The following is a 21,930-nucleotide window of genomic DNA, read 5'->3' as shown; positions in this document are numbered from 1 at the left end:
GACTGAGGAAGAATAAAGGAGTCGTGGTAAGCCAATCACATGACCACTTCAAGATGACAAAGCAACAAGGTGCCAGTTTTTAAATTGTGCTACGTAAAACCAGAGTCATGAAACAATAAATACGCAGCGTTTTTTCCTGAATAGTTTCATCACGTTTACTGACTAAGCACAGCGTTAACAAGCACTCTCTGCTTATGAGCAAAAAAAACCCCAAAAGAAAACAAAAAACAGAAGTTTTAGGAGTGACGGCAAGAGAGAGAGAGAGAGAGACAGCAGAAAAAGAGAGAGAGCGAATTTTGAGACGTGAGACATTTGTGACTTTTAGCGTGTTTGGAGTGTGTAGTTATATGGTAATGGCCTGTATTTGTATAGCGCTTTACTAGTCCCGCCTAGGGACTCCAAAGCGCTTTACATATCCAGTCATCCACCCATTCACACACACATTCACACACTGGTGGAGGCAAGCTACAGTTGTAGCCACAGCTGCCCTGGGGCAGGCTGACAGAAGCGAGGCTGCCATATCGTGGCATCGGCCCTTCTGGCCAACACCAGTAGGCGGTAGGTGAAGTGTCTTGCCCAAGGACACAACGACCGGGACTGTCACGGACCCAGCTCCAGGGATTTGGGGTCCGTGAGCAGTGTGGACCTTTAGTATTATTATTATTATTATTATTGTTGTTATTGTATTGGATGTATGTTTTCTGCACTGTGCTCTTGTGTTCCATGCTGGTGGGTGTATGTGTGCGGGTGTGGCTGGAGGACGAAGGACAGCCACCTGCAGGCCTGATGGGTGTGGCCCTGCCAGCTGCCGGTCACGCCCAGGTTCTCACACACCTGCTTCTGATCAGGCTCGTCGGGGGAGCTACATAACAGAGCGATGGGGCTTCCTCCGGCGCAGGATCGTTGAGTTAGACTTCATGTCAGTGTTTAAAGAGCTGTTTAGTGTATGCCTGCTGGAGTTGGTGCCATAACGGCTGCATCTGTTGTTTTTCCTCAGGAGGAGAGCGGAACACAGGACTGCAGGACGCACGGGGTGTGCGTAGGCACAGGGGCAGAGAGCACAGGATATCAGCACTTAGGGGAAGACACGTCACGGGAGTCAAGGGAGCACTCTGGAGAATTATTGTGTGGTGTACATTTACCCCCACTGTAAATAAATGCACTGCTCATTCCACTAAGTCCAGCGTTTGGGTCCTATCTCCATCATTCCCCACGGTCTGCCTGCCAGACCTTGACAGAGACTGTCCGAGCCGGGGCTCGAACCTTCCGATTACAAGGCGAACTCCCAACTCCTGAGCCACGATTGCCCACAGTTAATGTGTCGTCTTCTGTAGTTAGTGTGTAGTGTTGTGGATAGTTTTGTTGTGTGTCAGAACAATGAGGCAACTGCTGTCTCCAGGTAGAAACAGGAGTGATACACCTGCTGCTGTCAGACCTGCAGGTATCTGTGATGGTCTCCTTTATAGTGGACAGAAATTATTGGAGTGGCACAAATAATTTGTGCAGCATCTTATTGAATGCAGAACACCTGATTGTTCTGTAAATAGTTTGAAATGGTAAAAAGGGGTAAAAGGTAAATGGCTGCAAATAACTTTGTTGTTTGCAAAACTTGTGTATATGATTTTAAAATTGACAATTTATATTAAATTTATGAAATATGATTCATTAAACATGTTTGTGGTTGTTACAGTAAAAAATATAACTACTCTACTCGGATTTTTTTTTCTGATTTTGATTGATTGATTGATTGATCATACTTTATTCATCCCGAGGGAAATTGGGTTTAGATCAATTGTGTTAATACAGTATGTCAAAATGAAAGCATAACTGTAAATTCAGACACGTTAGGTTGTGCTGAAAAGAATGATACCAAACAAGGCAAGTAACGCAATAGTTACTTTTCAAGTAATAATTACTTTTAGAATCTTGTAACTCAGTTACTTTTTTGAAGAAGTAACTAGTAACTATAACTAATTATTTTTTCAAAGTAACTTGCCCAACACTGGTCCCTGATGCAACACACCTGAATAAAACTGACTGCATGCTGAGCTGGCAACCCAGAACCCTTCTCAAGTAAATTTGACTAAAATTGACTTACTGTTTCCCCAACTTCTGAGAGTATCATAGGTGTTGGCTGCATTTAGTGAAAATCTATCAGCATTTTGGAAACTGTTACACAAGACAGCTGAAAGAAAATGCCACAAACAAATCAACAAACAAGATGTTCAGTAATCTTTCATTGATATCTTAGTCTACTGCTGATGATGATAATCTTCATTTTAACTGTAAACTGAAAGAGAGAACAACCAAAGAGATGCCAGTTAATTTCAGTTCTCACTCCACCCTTAAGCCTGCCTTATCAGTATTCTTGTCCTATTCTTGTCCTTGTATTGATGGTTAATAGTACAATTAGTTGTACTAATGCTTTAATACAATATTATAACTGAGATCACCTAAAGTTTAAAACTTTGTATTGTTGCAATAATTAGTTTAAAGTAAGACAATGAGGCAGTAAACATTGCAAATGTTTAAATGATTTTTATTGAAGCTAATATAATTTTCTAATAGTGAAAGCACAACAACGAAAAAGTGTTTGCAACAACTGGTGGGAAAGTAAGAAGACTCCCAGTTTTGGCATAAAGCAAACATATGAATTCTTCATGATTTTCAGCTGATGAAACTTGCCAACCATCCCACTGCTGCTCCAGCACCAGCCACAGCAGCACCAGCAGCTGACAGACCAGCTGCACCTGCAGAACCATTACTCAAAGAAGCTGATAAATACTTATGCTTTGTGCCTAATAAGTAGATATCTCACCCCAACCGGTTGCAGCAGATGGCCCCGCCCCTCCCTGAGCCTGGTTCTGCTGGAGGTTTCTTCCTCTTAAAAGGGAGTTTTTCCTTCCCACTGTCGCCAAAGTGCTTGCTCACAGGGGGTCATTTGATTGTTGTTTTTTTTCTCTGAATGTATTAATGTAGGGTCTACTTTACAATGTAAAGCACCTTGAGGCAACTGTTGTTGTGATTTGGCGTTATATAAATAAAATTGAATTGAATTGAATAGATCACCTAGGGGTTTAACCTTTGCATTGTTTTAATACTTCATTTAAATTAAGACAATGAGGTAATGAACATTTTAAATGCATTTTTTTGAAGCTGGTATCATTTTCATCTAAACAACCCACAAAACTTCTGGAACAATGTTGTTTGGACAGGCAAGGCCAAAGTGTTTTTTTCTGTCATGGAACAGTTCATGGAGGTCTGAGCAGAAACTTCACTATTGCCTTACAAATCGTCTCTTAATACGTGTTTTTTTTAAAAATATTAAAGCTTTTATGAATGTTTGACATGTAGTTATGTTTTTTATTGCTCTTGTTTATTTATTATTTATTTTTTATCCTACTTGTTCTATTTACATTTGTACTATTTCTATTTTTGAAGCACTTTGTAACTTCTGGTAGTTGTTCAGACATAACTGTGATGTCACATGACTGCAGTGACAACAGCAAAGGAATGTGATGAAGCCTCACCCATGAACAGTCCTCCTTTACATTCAGGAATCAAATGAATAAAGCATTAGGGCCTTTTCTTTCTTACTTCAAAACAAGGTCTGTACATTTAATTTCTCAGGGCAGGTTAGTTTGAATGACCTGTTTTTTCTTTTGTTGTATGTTCTGTTTGCTTAAGAGGAAATTCCTTCTTGCATTATTATGAATCAGCACAGTGCTGTGTGACAGGCATGTGCGGGGGGGGGGGCTTGGGCACCCACCCCTTCCCTGATGGGTGCCCAAAGTGCCTTTTTGTTGAGGCAGTATTTTTTTAATTTTTAATTTTTTTTTTTAAATGTGTGTGTGCATGCGGAGTCCTGTGTATAGCACACAGGAGTATTAGCTTATTATGTACACGTTGGTAAGTTGTCTTGTGGCAACTGACGAATTGAAACAAATGAGCGTGCTGTGTGTGTAACAGACATTACCTGCCCTTTTATTAACTGCGCATGTAGTGCTCATAACTGCTAGCTAACTGTGTAAGGCTGTTATGGGTCTGTAGCTCTGTCCACCGTTTTAGTGAACATATTTAGTTTTAAAGTAACACAGCACTAGGAATAAATAATAAAGGAAGGATTTTGGATCAGCACCATGAGGGAAACTTGTGCCCATAGTATATACAGTATTCTGAAGAAGGTCTAAAATGTCACTGTGTGTGCATGTGTGTGTTTTATGTATATAGATTTATTTTAATTATTACTCATGATATAACACAGTCCAGACATGCCTCGTAAGGATGTTTCTATAACATTTTCTATCATTACTTTATTATGGATTAGGTGCGAGAGTTATTAAGTGTGGACAATTAAATAATAGATTAATGCAATAGCAAACTGTGTCTTGTTCTCAGATGGACAGCAAGTGGAGAGTGATACCGCAAATGAGGAGATGGAAGGAGGAAGAGAGGCAGAGTAAGTTACAGGGCTTTTCCTGCCTTTCTGGAGGGCTTATATTTCACTAAAAACTTTCTAATATGCATGTCCATATTAGAAATAATATGTAATGTATGTATGTAATAATAATTTTAATGGATTATTAAAATTATGATATTTACACACACTGTATTTTAAACAACATACAATAAGAAACAGATTATACTAGATTTATATTTCAAATATGACAAAATGCTGATTTTACAGCAGTACAATTATTGTATCTCTACAGTTTAAAAAATTGAATAAGCTTTCTTATTAAAGAAAGTGGATAGTGAAACAAATAGAATCATCATAAATACATTATTTCATATTTATTACTTTTTTATTCTCATTGCTTTATTATTGTAGCTCTAGTAATAAATAATAGGGGAAGGATTCTGGATCAGCACCATGATGGAAACTTGTGGCCATAGTATATACAGTATTCTGAAGAAGGTCTAAAATGTCACTGTATGTACGTGTGCATGTGTTTTATGTGTATAGATTTTTCAAATTATTACTCATGATATAACATTGTCCAGACATGGCTGGTAAGGACATGAGGAGGAAACAGTGACAAAAGGAGCTGTGTGAGGCTACTAAAGGCAGTGGATCCCTCAGCAGCTGGATTACAAAGAGCACAGGTAACATTAACACATGTACCAGTTGTTGGAGAGGTATTCCAGTATAAAAATAATAATAAGCACGACTGGAATGTTTTGCTTCTATAACATTTTCTGTCATCATTTTATTATAGATTAAGCGCAGAAGTTGTTAAGTGTGGATAATTAAATAATAGTTTATTGCAATAGCAAACTGTGCCTTGTTCTCAGATGGACAGCAAGAGGAGAGTGATAGATGAGATGAGGAGATGAAGGAGGAAGAGAAGCAAAGAGTGATTCACAGGCAGAGCCGAGTTTATTTCTCACAGTTTTTTGTTGCCTTATGGTTCCAAGCACCGTCAACAATCTTTGCATTTTGTTATTATCTCATAACACTTGTTTAATCAGCTACCATCTCTCCTATGGACTTTTTAATGTCTACAGTCTCAGATCAACACAACCCTGCCCTTCAGCATTATCAGCAGCAGGAGCAGCAGCAACCCCTCAACAGCAACATTGTACCCATCAGGTAAAACGTTTGCTTTGCCTTGTCGCCACCTCTCAACAGTGATATAGTATGATGCGATTCCATATTAGATTCTTGATGAATGTGTGTTGTTGTTATTCAGCCAGGTTCAATGTGCCCCTTTTTAACTTTGAGCACCCGCCCCTTTAAACATCTTTTGTCAGGAGTTTTCCTGTTATGCAACTCAGGTCAGAATAAAAACGCTCAGACAGGCTTAACGTGTACACGGGTGAGACTCAGGGAGAGACTCGCGCCCCTGCAGTAAAAAGAAAGAGTCTTTATTCAGAGAGCACGTACAGGAAGAGAGAAAAGAGAGCACGGCCCTGCTGTGTGATACAGACTGTGGTGCTCTAACCTCCTCATCTGCAGACTTAAACATGGTATTATTTTAATAAAAAACAAGATTAAAAAGCCGACTAAAGGGCACTTTACTGTGCTTTTCATAATGATTTCAAGTGTACTCAGAGCAGAGGTCTTTCACCTGAACTTGACTGCTGTGCCATAGTTCAGCTAAGATAAAAAACAAACACTTTATTGATGTTTACTGGGGATTATTGAGCATTTCTTTTATTCCTTACCAAGGCTTCCAGTCACTACAGCAGAGATACGTGGCTGCATCTGTGCACAACAGATAGTTAAGGGCAAAATTTTGCCATTTTTTCTGCTGCTTGGAAATGACAGACGAGATCTGAGATTTAAGTAAAAAGTCAAATGAAGTACAAACAAACATGTTGTGCTTCTCTTGGCTATGGTCAGAGTAACCAGTGTGCTAGCCAGTAATGATTTCCTCCCTACAATGCTGTGGACTTCGTCCAACAATACTGTACTTGGAGGAGCTCAAGTTATGGCATACTAAGCAACATCAGGTATGTTGTTCAATTGTTCAAGTCTTGGGGTTGTGGAATGTAATACAGGAAAGACAGCAGGTACCAGCTAGTGTAAAATTTGATCACATGCTTGAGTCATACCTCGATTCTGTTTTTAACTCTGTTATGAAAAATGGTGAGAAACAAAAACAGAAATAAAGTGGGAGAGTATAAAAGGATTTTCATAACAGACACAAGAGCAGAAGGTGAGATGAGTTATAAGAACAACAAGTGATTGAGGAGCCCTGGACAGGAGATCCTATGAAATGGCAGCACTAGAGATCATGATAGGACACAGTTTCAGGAACGTGTTATTATACTGCATTTAATCCTAATCATTTTCACCTAATCCAGAGTCATGGACTACAAGGACACTTGGAGCATTAGAAGTAAAATGTTGAATTTTCAATGAAGGAGGTATGATAGTTACACATTTTAGCTTCTTCTCTTCTTAGCCTTAACTTTACTGAAAACCTCTTGAAGATCATGATACTCCTCCAGGACAAAAGACTGAACTAAGGGTTCTGTGAGTGGAGGAGGTGGATTGCTTGACCCTGTAGGCAGTGTGGATTGCAGGCAGATAGTGAGGTAAAACAGACTCAAACTCTTGATTTTGTAAACAGCCCAGTTGATATGTGGGCTGTTTACACATATCTCCATATCTCCAACCAATTGGGCCAACCAGCCTTGGCGGCTGTCACGCAGCACTCTTTCTTTCAGCAAGCTTGCTACTTAGGAGAGCTTAACAGCGTCATGGGGGAAAGAGAAAGGGAATTGGACAAATGCTAAGGAGCACTCCTTGAATATTTATTTTATTATTCTACGTTTATAATTTTCCCCGGGGACCCTGTGACACCCCATTGAAGAGCCGTAGGCTGTGGATCTCTTAAGATCTCACTGTTGGGTTTGTAAGGCCATGTTACTCCTAAATTTCTATCTTGTTGAAAGAGAAGATATAAAACAGTTCTAAGCTAATTGACCTTAGTGTTCTCCTTTTTAAAAACAAGAATTGATAAGAGAATCGATAAAGAATCGAATCGTTAAACAGAATCGAAAATGGAATCGGAATCGTTAAAATCTTATCAATACCCATCCCTAAGCAGGATCCAGTACTTCCAAACTGATGTCATATTTTGCTATATTTTACAGAGGTGCAGTTCCAGTGAGTGTCATAGCAACCTTGTAGTTCCCAGCTAATATATTTTCTGTGTTTTGTTCTCTCTCTTTGTTTAAACAAAACAAACAGAGAGAGGAAACAGCACAAGCGCCTGGTAGATTTAAATATATTCAAATATATATTCAAGTGTTTTAGTCAACCTTGAGGTAGAATTCTACAGAAGGGAAAGCTTTATACTCACTGCAGCATAATGACATGTCAATCTGTGGAACCAGCACCCCAATACAGGAAGTCTGGATCAGCTCTTAGTTTAAATGTTTAGTCTTTTATCCTTTGGGCCTTACCCAATAAGCAGTGTAGAGCCTAGATGGAGCCGATGATGAAGGTAACTCACCCAGGTCTAACTGCCTCAAAAGCCCTCTAGTTGCCTACCCCCTCCTGATTAAAAAAAAAAAACCAAAGTGTCTTTTTCTGTCATGAAACAGTTCATGGAGGTCTGAGCAGAAACTTCACTATTGCCCCTCCCGTCTTAAAACTTTTTTTATATTAAAGCTTTTATGAATGTTTGACATGTAGTTATGTTTTTTTTTTTTTATTGCTCTCATTTATTTATTTTTTTAATTTTTTTTATCCTTATTATTCTATTTACATTTGTACTATTCCTATCTTTGAAGCACTTTGTAACGTCCGATAGTTGTTCAGACATAATTGTGACTTCACACAACCTCAGTGACAACAGTAATGGAATGTGATGAAGCCTCGCCCATGAACAGTCCTTTACATTCAGGAATCAGATGAATAAAGCATTAGGGCCTTTTCTTTCTTACTTCAAAACAAGTTCTGTACATTTAAGTTGTCAGGGCAGGTTAGTTTGAATGACCTGTTTTTTCTTTTGTTGTATGTTCTGTTTGCTTAAGAGGAAACTTCTCCTTGCATTATTATGAATCCGCACAGTGGTGTTTGCAAGCTGTGGTGCTCTAACTTCCTCATCTGCAGACTTATATTAAACACAGTATGATTAAAATTAAAAACAAGATTAAAAATCCCACTAAAAGTCACTTTACTGTGGGTTCATTGTGATTTCAAGTGTACTCGGGGTCTTTCACTTGAAGTTGACTGCTGTGCCACAGTTCAGCTAAGAAAAAAAAACCTTGTGTTGATGTTTACTGAGGATGTTTAGTTTCCCTACAAAACTGTGTACAATGTCTCACAGTTTTGTAAGCAGGGATGCAAGAATACTGTACTCTGAGGAGCTCGAGTTATTGCATGCTAAGCAACATCAGGTATGAAACACCTGTGAAGCACAAAATAAAGAAATGATAGATTGCTTAATAATAACAAACTGTCACTTTATTTTAGGCTGCATAAAAGAGTCACTATCTGTAAATCTATAACTTTATCTATTCTCAAAAAATCCTTAAAAACAAACAGTTATAATGTAATCTTAATTGTTCAAGTCTTTGGGGTGTGGGATGTAATACAGGAAAGACAGATGGTACCAACTAGTGTAAAATTTCTTCACATGCTTGAGTCATACCTCGATTCTGGTTTTAAGCCTGTTATGAAAAATAGTGAGAAACAGAAACAGAAATAAAATGGGAGAGTATAAAAGGGTTATCACAGCAAACACTAGAGCAGAAGGTGAAATGAGTTATAAGAACAACCAGTGATTGAGGAGCCCTGGACAGGAGATCCTATGAAATGGCAGCACTGGAGATCATGACAGGACACAGTTTCATGAAAGTGTTATTATACTGCATTTAACCCTAATCGTTTTCACCTAATCTGGAGTGATGGACTACAAGGATACTTGGAGCATGAGAAGCAAAATGTTGAAAATCCAATGAAGGAGAAATGATAGGAACACATTTCAACTTCTCATATTTTAAAACTATCTATATGGATATAGTTATGTTGGGTTTCTGTGATTTTTAATCATTGAAATCTCAGATAGATTACATTAAAATAAACTGATATCAGCTAAATTATTCAAATGGTACGGATTTGAAAGGTACAAATTGTCCCATTTGTACCTACCTTGTGACATCTCGAGAGGCGGACTATGGCGGCTACAGAGCTTTAAAGACTCTGTAAACCTGAGGTATGGAGCTTCATGAAATTGTGTTTGAGGGACGGACTAAGAAAGGTCCAACACTGGAGAAGATCAGGCCTCATGTCTTCTTTGATGACCAGAAGCGTCATGCTGATGTTGCATTGAAGGCTGGCACAGTGACATGCCCGGTGCCCTCAAGTAACACTGAATGGGAATTTTTTCATTGGAGTCATGAACTGATTATCTCATAACTGATGGAAATACGTGAACTTGAAAAAGATGTCTCCATTTTGCTTTAAAGACACTGAAATAAATTTTTCTTTTCATTCATAAAAAAATATTTTATTTCATCAAGAGAGATGAGTCCATTTATTACAGTACTTATGGCTGTGCGTGCTCTGAAGTTCTTGTCTCACTAACTAGAAAAGCTTCTGGTACTCTGTCTTTGAGGCGTCCACGGTGGTACAAAAGCAGACAGTAATAGAAGAGTCATGTTCTCAAAATAGACTGGTGTTAAAGTTTTTGTTATTTCAGCATTTTAAAGTGGTGTAAATCTACACGGTTACTGAAAAGAAGAAACATAATTTGTAACTATATCATTTATTATGTCATATTTTATCCTCAGTCAAAAACATCTGAGTTGTGTATAGCACATGTTAAAGTACCATCGTCACCAGAGGGGCATCTTCTGAATCATGTCACTGCAAAAATGAGTGTAAGACATTATACTGCATAGGATAATGTTCATGTTAGATAATCACAAGATATATCTTTATAGAAAGTTACCTATATATATATACACATATATATATATATATACACATATATATATGTGTGTGTATACACATATATATATATGTGTATATATATATATGTGTGTATATATATACATATATATATACTTCTCACATGTACACCACTTTGTATTGGTCTTTCACGTGGAATTGCAATAAAACTGATTCATGTTTGTGGATGTAATGTGCCAAAATGTGGAAAAGTTCAAGGGGGCCGAATACTTTTGCAAGCCACTGTATATATACAGATGAATGTGTTCATGCTATTTTTAAAAAACAACATCCTTATGCCGCTCCTCCTCTGTTCATATTTGCTGTCAGGTTGTGTTGTTTTCTAAGAAATGGGAGTGGCCATGCTTGGAAAAAGTAAAAAATCTGCATCAGGTTGAAACATATTTTAGTATCTGCAGTTGAGCTCTCTATGTCATCTGCGTTATCTTTGAAAGCATAGACATGGACTGGGAAGAGACATGTGAGTCTATATTTTTAGTAATAGTTTTATTCCATTATACAGTGTTTATGAATTGTTATTATTTGCTTATTGCAAATTTTTCTTGATATCTTTTTGTATTTCATTGACAGGTAAGACAATCGTTACGATCGCAGGTACGCCATCACATTAACCACATTAACCACGGCGTAATTTTGATATGAAAATCTTTAATCTAAACTTTTTTTATCTAGGAGCTGGTGGAACTGTGATTCTGACTCCTGCCATTCTCACTACACTGGGGTTCACTTCAGCTGGAATAGCAGCAGGCTCCATCGCTGCCAAACTGATGTCACTTGTTGCAATCACTGGTTTAGGTGGAGTTGGAACAGGTCTCATAGCATTCTTGCAGTCATGGGGTAAACTGAATAATTTGTAATATAGTTTCTCTCTCTCTCTCTTTCTCACTAGCTCCCTCTAAGTGCGTGTCAAACAAAACAAACAATAGAAATATTTTATTATATTTTCCTAAATAGTACCTAAGAGTAATATTTTAGTCCACTTTGGCTGTTGATGTTTATCTAAATGTCAAAGATATGAAACACTCTTTTTGCATACGTCTGTATAAATAAAGGTTCATGAGTAAAATTGTGTATGTAAATCAGGGGGTGACAATGCAGAATAAAAGCTTTTCTCATGTTTCATAAGTATAATAAACAGCTAATAGTGTCTAATGTGATTTCACTGTAGGTGCAGGAGGTCTGTCATGGGCTGCCACTGCATTGTTTGGAAGTGTTGGTGGAGCAGCGGGTTGGATGATCTCAGCTGTGTGTAACTTCAACGTGACTGTGAAATATGAAAATTAACACACTGAATAAACACAAACTGGCCTTCAAATGTTTCCTGTTGTGTCAAATTAGACTGACTCAATAGCCTGAATTAAAATTTATTTTTTTATGTATAAAGGACAGACACTCAGATTAAAGCATGAATTGAGAACCGAGTTACAAAAATGATTGATAAAGATTGCTGATGACTTTTACTCATCATTTTTTAAATAAAATATCATTGTAGAGGATGAAGATGTTTTACCTCACCCAAAGACTGATATGATGCTTTTGTTCTCCTCACAAATTTAATCTGAAAATAGAAACACATGCAAAAAAGTATAGTTGTTTTTATTGTAAACATATTGTAATGTATCATAACAATATCAAATATTTCAATGGAGTCCATAAAAGGTGCACTGTTCTGGAGCCAGAGTTCTCACTGGGTTGTAGGGCATCAAATACTTGTTTCACTCAATGAGTGAATTATATAAGTTTTATATAATGGGGGGGTTTTTTCACCTTAATTTTTTGTTGCTATTTGTCTCCATTAAAATTAAACTACAATAAATATTAATTTAAGTAAGGAAACATACACATTCAGCAAGGGATTGGGGATGATAATGTTTCGGTTTAAATGAGAGTCCAATGTCTGTCTCAGATCAAATAAATTGCTTATCTGCAGTACAGCTGTCACTGTAACACAGTGGTTCCCAAGGTGGGGGGTATGAATTAAAAATAATAATAAATAAATAAATAATAATAATAATGCTTGGACACTGCTAGCATAATGGGCAGTTTTTTTGACCGACCAAACCAACCAAAAGCTGAGGTTGAAAGTTATTCTGTGTCTTTAGCTGCTCCCTCTTCTCTCATTCTCTCCCCCTCCCTCTCCTGTTGCTACTTCAATCATGAAACTGATCAATGATCAGCTGATCGGCTTTTCTCTCTTGTTTGTTTATCGCCCACTTTGCGCCAGAAAGAGGAAACCAGCGAATGTCGCGCTAAACAACAGCAGCACGTTTAAGCTTGATCAGCTGTTGTTAGAATTTATTTAATATTACTTGTATCGGCTGATTTTTGCTGGAGCCACGGCCGTAAAGCTGCTGGTCATTACCTTTTAGGTGACATGAATGAGTTGAAGGGAAGTTATGAACCGTTTCTGAGAGACAAATAACACCAGGATCCTTTTTTTATGTGGCTGACAGCTGGTAACTGTGCAGGGGCGGGTCTAGCAAAGTTTTGCCAGGGGGCCAGGTAGGGCATTAACAGGGAAAGGGGGCACAAAGAAATACTTTTCTTTCTTATTCTCATTTAAAATGTCTCGCTTTTATTAAATAATTATCTGGATCTTACAGCTAAAGTTTTTATCTGATGTAAAATGTATAGAAATCATACATATATATATACCATCAAGACAGTGTACGTCACTGTCACAGCAGTGTTTGTTTTCATTCAAAGGCTTTATGGCTTTAAAAAAAATTTGGGAACCACTGCTGTACACTCGGCCATAGCTGAGCTGGTTTCTATCAAAGACAAATGACTCACCAGGGTCCATGTCTTTATCTGCTCTGTCTGCTCCGAAGGGCTGATTTTTATAGCAAGCAAGGTTTCATTTCCCCAGAAACAAAACTTTATGTTCACTGCTGAACAACAGAGGGCGACAGAGAGCAACACAAACTGTAGAGTGGTTTTGACTGGAATGTTCTTTCTGGCACAAAACTGCTCAGATGTCTTCAATGAGAGACATGTTTCAGATGTGTTTGACAGATTAAATGTCAGCAATTTATTTCCAACAGTTTACATAGCAGAAATCCTTTTGGGCAAACCATCAACATTTTTAACATGTCTGAGATGATAAGATATCACTTTGTTATCAGTGCAAAATTATGCAGTGGAAAAGTAAAAAATTATTTGTATCATGTGTGAAAGTGTGATCACTTTCTGTTTTTACATCAAGCCTTAGTGAACACTTTCAATTTCTGCCAGTTATAACAAGCAAAACATGTCATACTTGGGGCCCAATTATGTAAAAGCTATGATATAAATATATATATATGTATCTGTTATCTTTAAAAAAAAATGTAATAATAAAATATAAATATAAGTATAATAATACAAATAACCAGAACACAACTTTAAAATGCTTTTCATTATTAGGGCTTTATTCTAAGTTGCACAATTTGACCGTGTTCATGTGCTTCGTAATAAAACACCACAGCATTACCAGCACTCACATTTCAACCAAGCTTTACTGAAGTATGACGCTGATACTTTTGGCAACTGTTTCCAACAACAGTAATTATATCCTTTGTTATTATTATTTTTCTTTCTGATTATCATAATTTCCTGGTCTCAGATGAGAGTAGCCAAAAATCCTACAGCTCCTCCAACAGAGCCCACGGCTGCGGTGGCGGCCCCAGACAGACCTGCCATACCTGCAGAGTGAAAACAGGCTTCAGAATATCAGACAGCTGACCGAGCAGTTAGATCAAGTAACTGAGCTACAGAGAAGACGGGGAGGCTTTCTCCTCACTGCAACACAGCGACATGTTATTGTTTATAAGGCCTGTCCGGTATATCACGCTAAGGTTTTTTTTTGTTTTTGTTTTTTTACCTGCTGACTGCAAAACAGCCACCAGGCTTCCTGCTGCCACTCCTCCTCCATTGGCCACAGCAGCTGCAGACATCATGCTTGCAGCGTAGGAACCAGCGGCTATTCCAGCTGAGGTGAAGCCTACAGCCCCCAGGACAACAGGAGCAGAGACCACTGCTCCACCTGACAACAGGAAGAAACACCTGGTTACTGATCATCAGGATGCTTCGAAATGAATACGTGTATGATATGTGCGACTTCTACCAGCCTGAGTGATAATAAATAAATAAAAAAACAAACAGCTGTATTACCTGCTCCAGCTGCGATTGCTATAGCTGTCACTGGAACACAAAAAAGAAAGAAAAAAACATCTTACCTCAGCTCAGCTGGAAATATTTTGACATTGTCTGTGATGCTACAATCATGAGCTTATATGATGCAGTCATAGATAATATCAAAAAGGCAGCTGTACTCACATATACCCATTATTCCACTCAGGATGAGGAGCCTAAGACTGGATTGTGCCTTATAAACAAGTGGGAGGGTCAGCTGTTATTTCCTAGGAAACGAAACTCTTAGAGTGGGCGTCACTGGGTCTGTGAAGTAAACAACGCTTCTTCAGTCATTTTGGAACAAGTGATTCTGAGGTTGGATCTCAGGGGGTTTGGCATATCTAATTTTATTTTCATTTTACTTTTCTTTGTTATGCTTTTCATATACACTGAAGTATTTCAGGGATTTTGCAAGAGAGGAAGTTGCTTAGTCACCCTGCCTAAAATTAAAGCAGCTCCCCTTTTGTGCTTTTGATCATTAACTGGGTTCAATTTAGTAGTTTCCACGACTAAGCTCCGAGGGTCTGTTACTTTTAAATGACTTGAGTAACTTGTAAAAGCTATTTACACTCAGATTTCTACCTTTACTGTTTCACAAAGAATTAAAAGGGGGACATCCACAATTTAGACTTTCTGAATAAAGGACATTTTATTAAAGCAATTTAGCAGGGATGTATGATATCTACTATGACTTCTCCTATGAGCTTGAGTGATTAAAAAACAAAGTAAGGTTAAGTGTCTTACCTGCCCCAGCTGTGATCGCTACAGCTGTCACTGAAACACGGGAAAGAAAGAAAAAAAATCTTACCTCAGCTCAGCTGGAATTATTTAGACATTTTCTGCAATGCTATAATCATGAGTTTATATGATGTAGCTATAGATGATGTCAAAAAGGCAGCTGTACTCACTTAGACCCATTATCTCACACAGGATGAGGAGCCTAAGACTCGACTGTGCCTTATATACAAGTGTGAGGGCCAGCTGTTGTTTCTTGGGAAGTGAAAGTGATTCTGAGGTTGGATCTCACGGGGTTGACATCCATCCATCCATTTATTATGCTTTCACACATTAAGTGGTGTATTTCTGTGATTTTGCGAGAGAGGACGTTGCTTAGTCACCTTGCCTGAACTATAAATGAACAAAAGACAGGTTATTATGCAGAGCTTGTGGACTTTATGGGCTATGCAAATGTGTGTCTCTACTATTGTGTATGGTAGGAAAATACAAGTAACTAAATACTAATACAAAGATAATATTTGTACCCAGAAGCAGCATAGTAGTTGTGGATTTTTTGAATGACGTGTATACCACATATCTGCAATAAACATCATCAGATATTTGTCTACAGTCAGAAGTAATGTCATAAGATTATGCCACTTGCTGATGTATATTAATGTGCGACTCTTGACCATGTTGTGACCTATTGTGATAAGGCAAAGCAAAGGGTTCATCAAAGGGTGCCCCTTTGCAGACAGCCCTTAGCCAGAGTCCTGACTGGCCCCTGCCTGGACCTTGGACGGTACCTGACCCTGCACCTGCTGTTTTTGGCTGGAGGACAAGTCCACCTGGTGGGGTTACTGGCCCATAAGAAGGGGCCAGAAGAGTCATCAGGGCTTTTCCCTGCTGTCTGTCCGTTGGGGTTGGTCCCAACTTGCATGCGCTTTCGGCAAACACCCTAGGGGAGCTTTTGCTTTTCCTTCTTTTTGCTGAACTTCACTGTTCAATAAAACAACTGGCATAGACCTCTGCTCTTCTCCTGTGATTTTTGTGGTTTTTGACTTTAATTGGAATTTGGGAGCTGAAATCAACCTTCTTCTAATCTGAGGAATTGCTCACACAACCTCTTGAAATTGTGACCCCACAGAGTGCAGCGGTGTATATTGTCCGGTGCTGCTGTTCACGTGTGGGCAGTTAGTATCATTTACGGAGAAACGAAAGTGGAACTTCTATTAATAATTATAAAAAGCCAGGAGGGGACGCACTGGGCAAAATAAACACCTGCACTGTGGATATCTGCGCGTAACTACGGATACACTCTGTATCATCTGAATGTGGATATATCATGGACTGGGAAGAAATATGTAAATCTTTCATATTTTACTGTTTATGTTATTATTTATTTTTCATGCAGTGTAATTTAATGAATTTCTTACTCCATGCGCGTTTTTGTTCACTCTTTGTCTTTCAATAACAGGTAAGGGAGTCGTTATACTCGGAGGTAAGCTGTCAGATGACGTGATTCACCGCTTTCACCCAACCCACAATGCAATGCAAATCTTATAAACGTAACTTTATTTACAGTTGAACAACTAAGACATTTTACTATTTCAAGAAATGACATTAGCTCATTTTAAATTTCATGGCAGGAACACATCACTGTCTTCTTTTTTTTTTTTTTTACATTTCACAATAAACTTTTTTGTAATTAAGGTTGGTTCTTGTTACTTTTTATCTGAAAATCTTTAAATATATATATAAAATAATATTCAGGGGGTGCTGGCACTGTGGCTCTGGCTCCAGCCGCTCTGGCTGCACTGGGGTTCACTCCAGCTGGAATAGCAGCAGGCTCCATCGCTGCCAAACTGATGTCATATTTTGCAGTTGCTAATGGAGGAGGAGTTGCAGCAGGCGGTCTCATAGCAACCCTGCAGTCCTGGGGTAAACCAGATATTTTGATTCAATGAGTAAATTATTTAAACAATATTATTTAGATGTTGCAAAGAAAATTGCTTACATATTTAAATATAGAAAACAGATATAATGCAAATCATATACTGTATAGAGAAGCATCAAAAAGAATAGCATAAAAGATTTACACATGAATAACAAACAGCTGATGGCGTCTATAATTTCACTGTAGGTATGGGAGGTCTGACGGGAGCTGCCACTGGAGGTTTTGCTGGTGCTGGAGGAACAGTGGGTTGGCTGCTCTCAACCATTTGTAACCAGACTGGAACGCGTTAAGATTTACATCATGAACAAATGTCAGACACTCCGCTTCAGGCAAAATTTGAAAATTAAGTTAAATATATGGTGGATTAAGATTACTGCTATTTTGAATCCATCATTTTTATATATCATTGTAGAGGATGAAGCTGTTTGATCTGAACCCAAGACTGATACGATGCACTTTCTGAATTTAATGTGAAAATAAAAATCCATGCAAAATAAAAGCATTGTTGTTTTTATTTTAAACATCATAATGTAATGCAGAAATATCAAAGACTCCATAAAAGTCCAGAAAATGTGCCAAAATTCTGACTGGGTTGTAGGGGATCAAATACCTGCTTCACCCAGTGCTATGCAAAAACGCAAAATACAAAACACGGAAAGCAAAGAAAGTAAAATGAGTTATAGAGCCCACGAATCCATCAGTTTCCAGAACGCTTATAATAATCTCCACAGAAAGACTCCTCATAATAGATGCACTGAGCTTATCCGCTGGCAGGATTATGGAAACGGATGCAAGGCTTTAAGAAATCAAAACATGAGCACCTGAATGTTAAAAAATAAATAAATCAGACTCACCTTAGTGAGGACAAAGGCATTAACACCATTCTGAAATTTAGAACTACAATTTCCTACAATAAGGTAATCAATTGACATGAAAATTTTAGTGTTGAACATAAAAAAAATCTGCACATACTTAAAAAAAGGGGGGAAAAGATTGTGTTATTACAGTTTATTTTGTGAGGGTTAAATCTTTAAATAATCTTTTGTACCATTACAAATTTTAAAAACACTGGAGCCAGCAGAAAACTTGAAATGCATTTTATTTAAGTTAATTTCAGTTACTCTTATTTAGATCTTTCAACAATGTAAAAAATTGCTTAGAGAAGAAAGGAAAGGGTTTCGTGAGTTTTCATTCCTACACCTAAAATGATCAGTGGCAAAGCTGTAAGAACGACAAATGTGCAGCACATCTTCAAAAATGATAACTCTTCACTCTGGTTTAATATCTTCCTTTATTTTGAACCTTGAATGAACAAACGCTAGAACACTCTTTAGTTTAAACACTTCAGTAACATGTGGTATGACCAAAACATTTCATTAAATCCTGAAATTTTTACAACACTCTGAATTTGTTAAAGTACTCTTTGGTGCACTGAAATGAGGTCAGTGACACGCAGAAACACTTTCACTCATTCACTGAAACAGTTAAAAAATGTATCACTCATATTTCTGACATCACAACAATGCTCATTAGTAGGAAGTGCAGTGGTAACAAATATCATTAGAATTTGCCATGTGAGATTATTTATATTTTTTATTTCCGAATGACACCTGCCAGCAATTTCAGTCCTGCTCCTGCAGCAGCTCCAACACTGCCCAGAGCCGCAGTGGCACCCCCCGACAGCCCAGCTGCACCTTCAAGAGGGAGGAGGAAAAATATTCACAGCTTCAATATGTTGCAGCAAGTCAAGCAGCTGAGTTTGCTAATAACTTTATCAGGAATCAAAACAACTGACTGCCACCTAACAGTGGCATCACTGCCCCCTAGTGGTGTCAGATTTCATAAACTAAAAAACAGGACACTAAGGCCGTCCCCATTTAAGTCTGTAAACAGACTTTAAGCTGAATCAGTGTGTACATTTGTAAATGTGTTATCAGTCATTTGTATTGAATTATTCAGTCCCCGAGTATACATATACTGGTCACCACCAACAGGAGCAAGGGTCACCTTTGCTTTGGTTCCTGCGGTGGCCCTGAGAGGCAAAACGGACTGCAACTTAAGAAAACACCAGCAATAAGAAAAACACTACAAAAGCACACAAAACACAACAGAAATAGGAAAAAACAAAACAGAAATAGGAAAGAACACAAGGGAAGTGTTTCTAGGGAGACAATAACCCGACGGACCAGTTGCAGGAACCCAAAACATGGTAGGCATGTTTTATCATGATTCATATAATACTGATGACGAATTTTTGGGCTAATAGTTAGGCTAACACACTTACCTCTAATCTTTTCTTTCCTCACAAAACCAATAGATCCTCCACTTCTTTTAAGTGTCTCCCAGCGCAATTCTTAGCATATTTTTGGTTCCTGCAACTCGTCCATCGGGTTATCGTCTCCCCAGAAACACTTCCCTCTGTTTTTTCCTATTTCTGTTTTCGTTTTTCCTATTTATGTTGTGTTTTGTGTGCTTTTGCAGTTGCAGTCCGTTTGGCCTCTCAGGGCCACTGTAGGTTCCTAATAAAGTGAATGTATACAGCACTATTGATGAAACCACAGTAAAGTCAGACAACAAGCCTACCTGCTGACTGCAAAAGAGCCACCATGCCTCCTGCTGCCACTCCGCCTCCATTAGCCACTGCAGCAGCAGACATCATGCTTGCAGCGTAGGAGCCTGCAGCTATTCCAGCTGAGGTGAAACCTATGGCCCCCAGAGCAACAGGAGCCAAGGCCACTGCACCTACTGCACATGGACGAGAACACCAGCATCAGTGTGACTGTTACAAACGATATGCCATGTAAAAAGTTTTTATATAAGCAGAGGCCTGAGGTACAAGGCAGGATTACATCTTATCCTGGGCTCGCTTTAAATGTTAAAGCAAGTTTAGCATATCCGGGGTATCTTTCAGTTATCTGGATTCACTTATCCCAACACTGGCAATCTGGATAAGTGATCACATGAAGCTGTTGAAACAAATTAAGTTAATCCAGGGTTCACCCTTCTCGCTCACGTAAAAGGGCTGGTGCTGTTGTCAAGTGTAAGTGTGAGAGGAAAAAGTACTTTACAGTAGTTTAGTATTAAAAGTGCTGTATGAATGTTTGTGCCCTCAAAGCACTTTGGACAGCACGACTGGAAAATACACATTATATGAATAAATTCTGGCCTATTTGAAGCCAGGGAAGCTGTGTAAATTTATAGATTCAATATCACAGTTCTGTCTTTGAGGCACAGGAGAATCTGATGATTATAATCAAGGTCAGCAAGTACAAGTTTGTGTCCTGTTTCTCAATCATGTATTATTGCTGGAGAACAAAGAAAATGTTGTAAAACATTTGCTTCCAACAGGAAAACGTAAAGTAATAAAGTTGTATCTAAAGATCTACATTTATTAATAACATCAGGGAAAAACGAAGACTTTACACAAAAACATTAGATCCTCCTACTGTCCACTCACAGAGGTCTGAGGGACTTCCTATGAACAGTGACCCTATTGTCTGGATGATGTAGCCTACTGGTCAGTAGGTGGTGATTTCATGCATAATCTTTATATTTCATTTGAGAGCATTAGTTACAATGCAATACATTCCACAGGGTTCAAGTTATGACTAATGATCAGCAGGTATGAAACAACGCCTGCTGACTAATCGGTCTTCTGAAAATAGCGTCACTATTCATACAAGATCCCTCAGACCTCGGTGTACAGACAGTAGGACGGGCTAAAGGTTTTCAAAAGACCCTAAAGTCTTAGTGCTTAGCGTGGTTCAATATTCTTACAATTAAATTTATTCCTTGACATTTTTCTTTTCCCTGTTGGTGGTAAATTGTTTACATGCTGCCAAAAACCATCCCTGTCAAGCGTCGGCCCGAACCAAGCCCTGGGTTAGCTTATCAAGCCGACACCCAGCTTTGTGTGACCGCTTCTCCTGACTGCGGTAAAGGGATCAACATAACAGAGAGATACTGTGGGTAGGTTGAACCCGGTGACCACACAGACAAAGCCTTACCTGCTCCCCCTGCAACGGCAACGATCGTCCCTGAAACACAACATCAAAGCTCACATCAGCACTAACATTTGCTATCATCATGGCACCGTCACACCATTAAACACATGAATATAGTTGTTTTAAAGTAATACGTGTATTAAAATACTCACCAACACGCATGTTTACGGAGTTCCACTTTCTATGTTTGCGTATCGTATTGATGCAGAACTGTCTCAACAATAGACTCTGCCACGGAGACACTTCCGGTATTTCTATGCTAACATGAAAAAACAAACTTTTCCGTTTATGTATATTGCATGATTGTTCAGATGTTTTACAATTCAGATTTGTTTTTAAATCACATATAAAAGATAAATTATTGAAAGATTTTCCCAGTGAATTTCGACATTTAAACAAAGCACAACAGATAACGGAAAATAAATATCATAGTCATTTCATTATAGTCATAATCTCATTTGAGAGCAGTGTTAAGACTAATTTAATCTTTTATTTTCTTTCTTTTGAGAAGATTTAACAGTAATGTGAGCAAACTGAGAACACGTGGCTGTGTTGTTGGTTAGTGGTGTGATCACATGGTGTGATTTTGCACATTCAGAGTCACTAACTGGACCTCTTTGTATTTAATCAGAAACCTTACCTGAGTC

The 21,930-nt window shown here is 38.3% G+C and overlaps 4 protein-coding genes and 1 long non-coding RNA gene across 6 annotated transcripts; 3 read left to right on the top strand and 2 right to left on the bottom strand.

Moving 5' to 3' along the window:
• The first annotated feature begins 601 nt into the window (after positions 1-601).
• LOC112843168 (uncharacterized) lies at positions 602-1,333 on the top strand. The gene is made up of 2 exons (XR_003215332.1): positions 602-919; positions 998-1,333. It is a non-coding gene; the product is annotated as an uncharacterized LOC112843168 (long non-coding RNA).
• Positions 1,334-6,179: 4,846 nt separating this feature from the next.
• Positions 6,180-12,364, top strand: LOC102079820 (interferon alpha-inducible protein 27-like protein 1). 2 transcript variants are annotated; one of them, XM_013272931.3, is made up of 4 exons: positions 10,825-10,892; positions 11,003-11,026; positions 11,105-11,269; positions 11,601-12,364. In XM_013272931.3, exons 1-4 carry the CDS (start codon positions 10,874-10,876, stop codon positions 11,714-11,716), a joined length of 324 nt encoding a protein of 107 aa, XP_013128385.1. In that variant the 5' UTR covers positions 10,825-10,873; the 3' UTR covers positions 11,717-12,364. The 2 variants fall into 2 exon arrangements, 1 of the variants encoding a protein (XP_013128385.1); XR_003215331.1 differs by lacking the exon at positions 10,825-10,892 and adding an exon at positions 6,180-6,456 and having other exon boundaries at positions 11,105-12,364.
• A 1,457-nt stretch (positions 12,365-13,821) lies between these two features.
• Positions 13,822-15,620, bottom strand: LOC100689935 (interferon alpha-inducible protein 27-like protein 2A). Its single transcript, XM_003447763.4, has 6 exons — positions 15,514-15,620; positions 15,350-15,379; positions 14,750-14,869; positions 14,585-14,614; positions 14,295-14,456; positions 13,822-14,115 (listed from the first exon to the last, which is right to left on the bottom strand). Exons 3-6 carry the CDS (start codon positions 14,757-14,759, stop codon positions 14,033-14,035), a joined length of 285 nt encoding a protein of 94 aa, XP_003447811.1. The 5' UTR covers positions 14,760-14,869; positions 15,350-15,379; positions 15,514-15,620; the 3' UTR covers positions 13,822-14,032.
• A 926-nt stretch (positions 15,621-16,546) lies between these two features.
• Positions 16,547-17,778, top strand: LOC100690202 (interferon alpha-inducible protein 27-like protein 2A). Its single transcript, XM_005453354.4, has 4 exons — positions 16,547-16,686; positions 16,800-16,823; positions 17,096-17,263; positions 17,466-17,778. The coding sequence occupies exons 1-4, from the start codon at positions 16,668-16,670 to the stop codon at positions 17,567-17,569; spliced, it is 315 nt and encodes a 104-aa protein (XP_005453411.1). The 5' UTR covers positions 16,547-16,667; the 3' UTR covers positions 17,570-17,778.
• Positions 17,779-18,551: 773 nt separating this feature from the next.
• Positions 18,552-21,564, bottom strand: LOC106098440 (interferon alpha-inducible protein 27-like protein 2A). The gene is made up of 4 exons (XM_019348809.2): positions 21,436-21,564; positions 21,287-21,316; positions 19,863-20,024; positions 18,552-18,973 (listed from the first exon to the last, which is right to left on the bottom strand). The coding sequence occupies exons 1-4, from the start codon at positions 21,443-21,445 to the stop codon at positions 18,873-18,875; spliced, it is 303 nt and encodes a 100-aa protein (XP_019204354.1). The 5' UTR covers positions 21,446-21,564; the 3' UTR covers positions 18,552-18,872.
• Between the last annotated feature and the right edge of the window lie 366 nt (positions 21,565-21,930).

Source organism: Oreochromis niloticus, linkage group LG19 (genome assembly GCF_001858045.2).
Source record: "Oreochromis niloticus isolate F11D_XX linkage group LG19, O_niloticus_UMD_NMBU, whole genome shotgun sequence".
Taxonomy (NCBI): Eukaryota; Metazoa; Chordata; class Actinopteri; order Cichliformes; family Cichlidae; genus Oreochromis; species Oreochromis niloticus.
This window is presented reverse-complemented; position numbering and strand designations above follow the sequence as displayed.

Coding starts and splice junctions, on each gene's coding strand:
- LOC102079820 (XM_013272931.3), top strand. Junction 11,027..11,104: donor GACAATCGTTACGATCGCAG/GTACGCCATCAC, acceptor TTTTTTATCTAG/GAGCTGGTGGAACTGTGATT. Junction 11,270..11,600: donor AGCATTCTTGCAGTCATGGG/GTAAACTGAATA, acceptor ATTTCACTGTAG/GTGCAGGAGGTCTGTCATGG.
- LOC100689935 (XM_003447763.4), bottom strand. Junction 14,457..14,584: donor AGCAATCGCAGCTGGAGCAG/GTAATACAGCTG, acceptor TCCTGTTGTCAG/GTGGAGCAGTGGTCTCTGCT. Junction 14,116..14,294: donor GGCTGTTTTGCAGTCAGCAG/GTAAAAAAACAA, acceptor TTCACTCTGCAG/GTATGGCAGGTCTGTCTGGG.
- LOC100690202 (XM_005453354.4), top strand. Junction 16,824..17,095: donor GGGAGTCGTTATACTCGGAG/GTAAGCTGTCAG, acceptor AATAATATTCAG/GGGGTGCTGGCACTGTGGCT. Junction 17,264..17,465: donor AGCAACCCTGCAGTCCTGGG/GTAAACCAGATA, acceptor ATTTCACTGTAG/GTATGGGAGGTCTGACGGGA.
- LOC106098440 (XM_019348809.2), bottom strand. Junction 20,025..21,286: donor TGCCGTTGCAGGGGGAGCAG/GTAAGGCTTTGT, acceptor GTCCATGTGCAG/TAGGTGCAGTGGCCTTGGCT. Junction 18,974..19,862: donor GGCTCTTTTGCAGTCAGCAG/GTAGGCTTGTTG, acceptor TCCCTCTTGAAG/GTGCAGCTGGGCTGTCGGGG.